This window comes from Lygodium microphyllum, chromosome 27 (assembly GCF_053477565.2).
Source record: "Lygodium microphyllum isolate KBCC chromosome 27, Lygodium_microphyllum_v1.1.10, whole genome shotgun sequence".
NCBI lineage: Eukaryota > Viridiplantae > Streptophyta > Polypodiopsida > Schizaeales > Lygodiaceae > Lygodium > Lygodium microphyllum.
The window spans coordinates 119,178,845-119,188,757 of NC_141161.1; the positions used below are offsets into that span (position 1 = coordinate 119,178,845).

The 9,913-nt window shown below is 41.4% G+C and overlaps 1 protein-coding gene across 1 annotated transcript; it reads right to left on the reverse strand.

Moving 5' to 3' along the window:
• Positions 1–830: 830 nt before the first annotated feature.
• On the reverse strand, positions 831–3,529 carry LOC148012757 (expansin-A10-like). Its single transcript, XM_087669808.1, has 3 exons — positions 3,226–3,529; positions 1,954–2,272; positions 831–1,768 (listed from the first exon to the last, which is right to left on the reverse strand). Exons 1-3 carry the CDS (start codon positions 3,380–3,382, stop codon positions 1,465–1,467), a joined length of 780 nt encoding a protein of 259 aa, XP_087525934.1. The 5' UTR covers positions 3,383–3,529; the 3' UTR covers positions 831–1,464.
• Between the last annotated feature and the right edge of the window lie 6,384 nt (positions 3,530–9,913).

Genomic DNA, 9,913 nt, shown 5'->3' on the forward strand with positions numbered 1-9,913 from the left:
AGAGAGGTGATGTAGAGAGCTTTGTATGAGACAAAGTGATGTATGGTAAAATACAAGCTAAATGCAATATAATCGAATATGGAGTTGGATGAAGAGCCTACCTCCCTCCACCAATGTAATGTCCTAGTTTTGGGCCAAAGAAGTAAGCTCTCTAGTCTCAGTCATTTCATTATTTAACTTCATCTTACAATCAACCAAGAGGGTATTATTTTATTTCTCAAGAAATACAAGTGTATTATTACAAGGAAGGTTGCATGGCTTCATTTCCAATGTTTCTTAAGTCTAGTTGTTGACTATGATATGTGGTATCTAATCTCGCATGTGTTTGGACTATTATAGTATTAGATCTACTTAGAAAACATTTGAAAGGAGGTATTGAAAAATATGATTACTTTGGAGGCATGTCCTTTTAGAGCAAAAGGACAAGACAACATTGACCTCATAAGAGTAGCAATACAAATGACAAATATTTGCAACCAAGTTGGCATACCTATTCAACTCAAAACTTACTGGATTACAAACCCAAAACTACATATTCTAAGTCTAATCGCTTCAACAATTGTAAAAACTTTGCCCACACCTATTAGATTGGGATTCTCATGCATATTCGGCTTGAAAAATGGCAATAAGTTCTCTAACATTTGCTGAAGTGTTATCTTGTTTACCATGAATTGCACTAATAACTCCCACCCAAAGCAAAAAAGGACATTATTTATCTATGGTTTTATATGCCATGACATAATTTTAGAGAGCATTCTACGGGCATATAATCGGAGAGAGTAAAAAACGAGACAAAGACACTAAGAGAGAAAATAAGGATATGCATGATATACAATACAAACACAAAAAACAATACAATGTATTTCTTCATGGGAGGTTGCAAAGTTAAGAGGCATTTCTTCATAGGAGGCTAGAGAGTTAAGAAGCTCCAAACTAAACGTATTTCATCAAGCTTTCCATATGAAGGAGGTTGGTAGTGGTAGGTCAAAAGTTAAAAGCCACAAAACTTGAAGCATGAAAAATAATAGAAATACAAATAAACGGATCAAACATGGTTAAAACTAAGTTGAGGTGTGAGAACCTAGGAGACAATGGAGGGAGGGCAGCCAAGTTCTTTGCTTGTGATTGGCCAACCACTTCTACACCATGGGGCATAAATGAAGCCATAATGGAGGGAGGGCAGCCAAGTCTTTTGCTTGTGATTGGCCGACCACTTCTACACCATGGGGCACAAATGAAGCCATAAAGGGTAATTGCTTAGGGAGAGGAGGGATGGGGCACAAATAAAGGCAATTGCTTAGGGAGAGGAGGAGGGGCAAGGGTTAGAGCGCTGCCTCTCTTTGGGGGGAAGGGACTAATACGGACTATGGAGGCATAATGTTTAAATATGTACATAGAGAGAGAGAGAGAGAGAGAGAGAGAGAGAGAGAGAGCGGGGTTTTGTGTGACAAGTTGTTATAGCTACTACATCTGCTCCCCAGTGAAGGTCTGGCCGAATTGCCAGGAGGGAGGGGCGACGTTGAAGGAGGTGAGGGTGGTGCCGTCACTGGTGGTGAGCATGAAGGAGAGGGATTGGCCGCAGAGATTGGCGTTGCTCTGCCAGTTCTGGCCCCAGTTCCGGCTCATGGGCTGCCACCCCGTCCGCGACCCCCTCACTGAGACAGCGTGCACATCCCCTGCCCCTCCCACGTTCGTTATCAGCACCAGGTTGAAGTAGGCGTGCCCGTTGATCGTGAAATGCACCCCGCCCTTCTTCTCACAGGGCACCCTGCAAACAAAAGCAGAGTGGGTTGGCCCTTTTTTCTCAAACAGAAAGAACAAGATGTTTCACTCGCATGGCAGACACATGCCGCAGGGTCACCATCTGTTATTGCTGGAATACATGCGCGTACATCGCTAATGTTAGCTAGAAGGAAAGACGAGAGTGAACGGCTTCGGGGTCGGGTAGTCTACCTTCGGTACTGGACGGGCACGATGCCGCCTTGGTACTTGGCGATCCGGAGGAAGGCGGGCTGGGCCATGTCGAAGTGGGCGAGTGGGGGGTTGCACCAGCCGCCGTTGGTGGAGGAGAGAGCGTTGTTGGGCGGGCAGAAGTTGGTGGCCGTGAGCACGATGGAGGGCCGCCCAGGCAGGCACCAGTTGAGATCCCCGCTGCACCGCACCTCGAAGCACGCCCCGCACGACAACCCCCCGTTGAACAGCGCCGTGCTCAGGGCCGCCGTCTGCGTCCCATACCCCGCCGTGTACAGGTCGCCATAGCCGCAGGCCCCACCTGCACCATCACAAAGCATCCTACCTCAATATTTGCACTCTATATACTAGTTAGAGTCATCCCCCCCGCCTCCTACCCAAGCGTCCCTACCAAATGCAGGTCAAAGAGAAGCTGCCATGTACCAGTACGAGTCAATTTCCAGGAATGCACCCAAATGTAGTTCTAGCTCTTCATCACAGGAAGGTTTGGATGAATTCCCACTGTAATTCCCATATTTCGAGTTGTGGCAACATCATGAGCTTCTGTAAGGGAGGAACCATAAACCTAGCTATGGGATGGGAGGTTGGGAGCGGGGGCCGGCTGTCACAGCATCAAGAGCTTGTGCAAGGGAGGCACCATAGACCTAGCTATGTGAGGTTGGGAGCCGGGCCTGCAGACCCCACCCAACCGTGCCTGCAGTGCCTCCCGAGCTTATGCTGTTGAACATTACTGGGAAAACTGGGAAAGAGAAGGGAAAGGGACCGGGCTGACAAACCCCTGCCCCAGCCATACCTAGCTAGATATAGAGTCCTTCCCTAGCTGAAGCTCACGATGTTGGGAAGAGTATATAGAAAAGAAGCTCATGATGTTGAACACCATAGAAAAAACCGAGGGAAAAGCGCCTCTTTTCCCGCATGGGAAACTGTCGAAAACTTATTGTGCATACATGTACAATTAAAAAACATCACCATCTCCTAGCCAAGCTTCTCTAGAAATGCAGGTCTCAAGCAAGCTGTTAGCTAGTGAAATGCGCCAAATGCCAAGGAATCCAACAACCAAATGTAGTCTAGACGTGGACAGAAAAACCTTCTTCTAGTCTTCCAGTTATAATCCTACGTCCCCCATTTGCATCAAACCGTAAAGAGAGTTCTCTACATCTAGCAGCACAAAGCCAAACAGGGGCACAAAATCTCCATGCACAATGCCAGACGATTGGGCTGTTGCCTGCATAATTTAGCTCCTCTGCTACTCACCCATCGTGCCCGACGCGTCGCTCCCACCATAGAACGTTGCATGCGCTTGACCCCATCCGGACCCACCGTATCCATGATGACCAGAAGCGTGGACGTTGAAAGCTCCGAAGAAGAAGAAAAGGAGAGCGGTCAAGAGCTGGTATGCAGCCATGGACATGGCAGTTCCTGGCGGTTGCAGCTCCCACAGGCACAAAGAGAGGCAGGCACACTCACACACTCTCTATCGACTAAGTATCCAGTGTTTTAGGTATCCCGTGTAACGAGACGGGAGTAGTTGTCGATGGTCGAGATTTCAGTTACATGCCTTTTCTTATTTATATAGCCTAGACATCCATACGAGGCCGTTTGCGAGAAAAGTCGGTCGTTTTTAGCAGGGCAGGACAAACCCCTGGCAGGCTTTACAGCAGGCAAGGGGGTAAAGAGAGAGAGTGAGAGAGAGAGAGAGAGAGAGAGAGAATGGCACATCAACGCCATTCACATCAGAACAAAAGGCATCCTTCAAAGTGCAGTGCACATGGCAAACTTGGTCCCCCCCCCCCTTCCTACGTCCCCTCCCCCCTTCAAAGTTTTTTAAAGCCAAAGGTCCTTTGCACTTTGAACGTACCTCATTGCAATTCAATGCATGGCCATTGCCTTTTGTCTCGCCTAGCCTCCTCATCACCTCCTCCATGAGGTGGTAAACTTTGAGCAATGTCAAAACTTAGCTAGATCATTGGTCCTACATACCTCTTTGTAAATTGTTCTTGGATGGAGGGACCAATTACCTAGCAAACACCCCCCCGCCCCCCCAACCCTTCAAAGATGCAAATCCCACAAATAAGCTATGCCCTTTTGTTAAACATTTTAACACAAAAGATTGTGACGTTAATGGCTCCATCCACATTTGTTTTCCTTGGATATCTCACCATCTACCATCTCAAGCTTTGGAACTTACTTTTAAGCATCACCTTTACCTCCTACACTTGCACTTATTCTAAGATCCAAGATTTGATAGTATATGACTAGGAGCACTTGCAACTAAAATGGCTCCTTTACCCTATAAACAGGAGCTTTTTGCTTCAAGTCATGACAAAACTTAGCCAATAGAGTATTCGTCTGACATCTTAATATAGTATGCACATTATTTTATAAAAAATGAAGAGCCATGTCCCATTACAAAAGCCTAATGCCTCTAGTTAGTTCATGAAAAATTCAAACCTAGGATAGAGGGGCCATTTATGTGATGGATTTAATCATATCTCTAGGATACATGGGGGCATTTATGTGGTGGTGCCAATCAATTCATGGAATTCCTCTCAATCTTATAACATGTCAAAACAACAAAAAAAGAACAATAATTGTCTATCTCATGAGTCATGTGGTTTGTCAATATAATATTTTACACCTCGAGTGTATATCTTTAGACCCTCCAAACCTATGATGTCATAAAAAGGTTTTCTAATGTGAGAAACATATCATCCAAATAAATAAATTAACACCTTTCAAAATGTTTTTAGCCCTAGATTTTGGTTGTAAGTGATACATATTGCACCTTGACCTGATATGTAAGAGTTACTACATTAATGAAGTCTATAATGAAGAACAATCTTAGATTAATAAAAAGGAGGGAAAAATAATTTTACTTTGTGATCTATCAACTCTTTTGAAACATTTATGCAAGCATAGAATGATTGATATCATTTTTCTCACCTTAGTGTTCTTATTAGCTTGTAATGGCCTTGTCACCTTTTAGAGGATCCCTTGTAATGCATATATCACTCAATTCTTCAGAAAACTTAATGCAAGCCTAGAATGGTAGGTGAATCGCCATATCTTCTTCCTATATTAAGTGCTTTTATTGGATAGCAATGGAGTTGTCATTTTATAGAGGATCATGTCATCTTATAAAGAATCCCTTCTAATGCATGTGTCATATGTATACGTAGAAATAACACAATAGAGAAATTTCCAAATACAAAGTTGTAATTTAGAGATTGGGGAACATAGTGTGTAGGTGGAGCTCCATAAGGATTGGTGTGTGTGTGCCATATATAAGGTCTCAAACAACAATGGGTCTAATCTAGGGCATATGTTCCTTCGTTTGTGATTTGCAAGTAATAATGTAGCTACACACTAACCATTTGTTCAAGTCTAAGGATAAAATGTTAGCTACACACTAACCATTTGTTCAAGTCTAAGGATAAAATATTGTAAAATGAGAAAGTACGAAAATGTTATCTCACTAATCCAATGGGTTTTGAGATGGTTGTTAAAGTTCGCTTTTCAGCTTTTCCTAACTCATGTTATCATGGCAAGAAAAACAACCATTTTGCTAAAGCATGTTTGAATAGAGCTTCTCCATGAAACTAAGATGAGCCCCAAGAAGCCTTGAAGGGTATTCAAGAGAAGGAGCCTCAAAACAATTATCAAAAGAACTAATTGGATGAGAAGAATAAGCATCCAACTAATAAGATTCCAAAATAATGATAAGGGTCAGCCGCACTCCAAAGAAACAAATGGGAATCAGTTAAAAAGGACAAAGGAAGCACATGCCAAGACTGGATTTGGTGATCCCCCTCCTCCCAAACTAGATGTAAAGAAGGAAAAACTAGCTCCACAAAGTAGTGGTAAGGGTAAGCAACCAAAAGCAAGTGGGAGAATAAAAAAACTCACAAGAACCACATTGGTTGACCATAATTTATTTGTGTCTATTATTGAAGGTATGGAAAAGGTTTTTGATGGTGTTTTCTCCTATTACTAATAGAGAGAAGTCTACTCCCACAGCCACCATGGTGACCTAAAACTTTAGAGGTTTAGGTAAAGAAATGTGCAAGCAAGTGTTGCATGGGCTAATCCACAAGTGTAAGCCTACTATTGTGTGCCTTTGAGAGATGAAGCTTAACTAAGAGGGCATCAATAACTTATAGTTTGATGGCTATGACATCTTTTTCGATCTTTATCATCCTGGAAAAGGAGGGTCTCTTTGCTATCAAGCAATATCTGAAGCCTAAGTTTTTGTGGAAAATGGTGATGGAAGCTGTGCGATGGTTAGTTAGACAATTGGGGAAGAACCACTTGTGGCCTTGTTCCTCTATGCATCTCTAACACCTCCATGACTAGGGCTAAGCAATGGAAATCTACTGCTAAGACAAGCTCGCTAAAGTTCCTTCTCTAATGGCAAGAGACTAGAGTATGACCTACAAAAGGGAAGACCATAATCATAGTTTTCTTGCAAGATGATGATAGTCTCAACTTCACATGGCACAATATGCACATGGGCATATCCTGGTATGCAAGTCGACTAGACACATTCTATGCAAACCTCAACGCATGTAGTGGATACGTGGTTGTTTCAAGGTCTCTCTCATAAATCACATCACTTCATCTAATCATATATCTCTTAGGCTTGCATTTAGAATATTTGTTGGTAAAACTAGCAATGGGCCCCCTTCTTTTCGACTAAATCCTTCATTCTTGAAGGATTTGTTGACTCCCTGAAAAATATGTGGTGCAAAAACAATGACATTACAGATAACCCTAACTATTAATGATGAATCTAGAGCATCACCATGGAGGCCAAGAAGTGTAAAGGAACCCAAGCAGCAGTGATCTTCTAACTTGCAAAGGGCTACTATGCATGCATGAAGATCTCTCATTGGAGCTGCCAAGGTGTGGCCTACCAATCTTGTGGTGCATTAACTAATCAAAGAGGTAGAAGACTACTTGAGTCTATAGGAGAAGTAGCATATCCAAGTAGCGAAATTTCAACTCAAAGGGGAGTGGGAGAGAGATTATCCTAGGATCTTCTTCTTTAATTCCTTGAAATTGGAGCACAAAAGAGAACCAATCCTGCTTGTGGAAGAATATCAAGGGAGAAGACTCATTGATGATTTCAACATTGTTGGGGGTTTTAAAAGCCACATTTCCTATACCTTTGGGAGTGAGCTTACCACCCCTCAAGATTATAGGAAGAAGCTATTTGACTTCTTTCAAAGGTTCTCCATAGAGATGCCTCTTGAAGAAGCCCTCCTCCTTGAGTGGCCGTTTTGAATTGACAATGTGAAAATTTTCCTAAAATCAATGAAGCATGGAAAATATCTAAGATAAAATAGGCTACCCCTAAACTCTTTCAAGAAATATGGGAAGTTTGTTCATAGGATTTGGTGGATTTGATTAACTAAGTGAGACAATTAGGTATATTACTTGAGGAGTTGAATTGTGGGCTGATCAAATTGGTTCCTACAGGTGATTAATATGAGTTAGGCCAACCACTAGAGGCCCCTAGCTATGTTTCATTTTACATATAAAATAATGGTCATAGCATTGGCTTTGAGAATTAAACACATGCTAGCAAGGGTTGTGCATCCGAGGCAATACGAATCAAATTTTGGTAGGAAAATTGTGGATCCTGTCCTAAATCTAATCTCATGAATGGATTATGCAATGTCTCTACAAGCTAATTTTATGCTCATCAATCTCAACCTTGATAAGGACTATGATCATGCTAGTTGGGACTTTGTGATTGCTACTATATGCACGCCTTTGCTTTTGGCCTAGTGTTTGTATAGATGGTAGTTGCTTTAGTTTCCAAAAATTCTACCATGGTTTACATCAATGGATCGTCTTATGCTCCATTTCACTTAGACCCTCTATCAGATAGGGATGTCCCCTAGCTGCTCTACTAACAGAGAAAATTTGATACAAAGGTTCAAGAAGGCCCAATTAAAGGCCTACTAGTCCCAAGGGATCAACAATTCTCTACACAACTTTTTGCTGATGACAATGCAAGCTTGCTTAAAATAATAAATTGAACTACTTCATGAATATCTATGATGATTTTTCCCTTCTCTTAGCCGTTGGGTCAATGTGGCTAAGATTGAGCTCCTATTTCTAGGATGGGGTGATTCACCTAATTGGTTACCTAAGAATGAATTTTGCCCTATGCAAAAGGGCAAGTTATTCATTATTTATGGTTGTCCCATGGGTGTAATAATCACACTTAAGTAGCATTGATTTTGCATGAAATTTAGTCCAAGATTTTTAGGTGGCAAGGTGCTTGGCTTTCATTTGGAAAATATATATCTATAATCACCCTGATTTCTTTTGCATTATTTGTAGGCTTTGTGCTACCTTCACCAAGATCTCATGGGCCACAATTGAGAAGCTATTTTAAATTTTCCTATAAATGCATTGTGAAATGAGGAAAACACCTTGAATCAGTTGGGGCACTCTCACCACTCATCGAAGAGATGGGGGATTAGGCCCTAAAATGCTCCAAAGATAAAGCTTATAGACAGTTTTGAGATACTCAAATGACTTGAAGAGCCTCAATTGTGGGCTACTTTTTTTAGATGATGGATAGCTACTACCAACACTACGGGTGGATCATGGAGGATAGGTGCCCACCCTTTCTATGGCCCAATAAAATGTTAACTTTAAGAATAAACATACCATTTGTTCATCAAAGTGCAAGAAGGATGGAAGAAGTCCTTCCCTTAGACATCATGGCATGCTTGGAAACACAAAATAGTGGCTATACGGAAAGCTACTTCCTCTAAAAAGCTCAAGTTTTTGTTCTGGAGAATTATACAAATAAAGATTTCAACTAAGGATATGATCCCCAAGTGCAACCTTGGAGCCTCCTTGGACAAATTATCCTCGATACTACAACCTATGAAAATGGACAAAAGCATATTTGGAAAAGGTCTTAGAAGATGGATTGATATATGGGATAATAGTAGGTAGCAACTATAGTCCCTAGATGAAACTACTACAAAGTTTAAGTGACTAGGCCAAAAGATGAGTTTGCTCATGTCCCATGTCCCAGAGCTAAAGGAGGAAACTTGGCTACTTGCCCTTGTTATGGGCCAAGAAAAGGTTAACTTTAAGAATAAACCTACCATCTGTTCATCAAAGTGTAAGAAGAATGGAAGAAGTCCTTCCCTCAAACATTACGGCAAAGTTGGAAACACAAAATAGTGGCTAAGCCAAATTTGTTGTTATGGAGGATCATAGTAAGAAGGATCCCGAGTAAGGACATGATCTCCAAGTTCAACGATGTCTCTAAGTATTGTCTACATTGTTACATTCATCTCTTTTGGAATTGCAAAGTTGCTAGAAGCCTTTGGGAAAAGGCCAAGAAGTGGTCTAAAGAGGCTTGTTTCAACTATATTTTTAGCATGCAAACGACTCTTTTTGGAAAAAAAGGATCCGGATCCTTTGATGAAGAGACTCTCAAGATTTGGGATATTACTAGGGCCTTTCTATTGCAACACTTTTTGGACTATTAGATATAGAGTTCTTTTGTAGAAGGGTGCTCCTGGCACAATTGAGTCCATCGTTAGACCATATGTAGTCAAGGTCCTATCCTTGGTGAAGGCTCTCTAGCAGCTCTCCCCTATTTTGAAGGCAAGCTAAAAAAACACCTTGGATTGTAAGAAGGGCTCTTAGGCTTTCCAATGACACTGTTTCATAGTCTAAATATTTCCACAAAATTATGTATATTGTGTTATAAAAGTGCCTAATTTTTTTCTTAAAGGGCAGTTCCATGGCTTAAAAGGTATAATTTTCTTGACATGCTTAACAATAAAAAAAGCAGTAGCATAAAATTGGGAATTAGGAATAAAATAAATAATGAGCATGTACCATAAGAAGGTCATACATTAGTAGATGATATTCATTACGGTTGAAGTTTTAGAAATTTGATAAT

Coding starts and splice junctions, on each gene's coding strand:
- LOC148012757 (XM_087669808.1), bottom strand. CDS start 3,382: ATGTCCATGGCTGCATACCAGCTCTTGACCGCTCTCCTTTTCTTCTTC. Junction 2,273..3,225: donor CGACGCGTCGGGCACGATGG/GTGAGTAGCAGA, acceptor GTGATGGTGCAG/GTGGGGCCTGCGGCTATGGC. Junction 1,769..1,953: donor GTGCCCGTCCAGTACCGAAG/GTAGACTACCCG, acceptor TTTTGTTTGCAG/GGTGCCCTGTGAGAAGAAGG.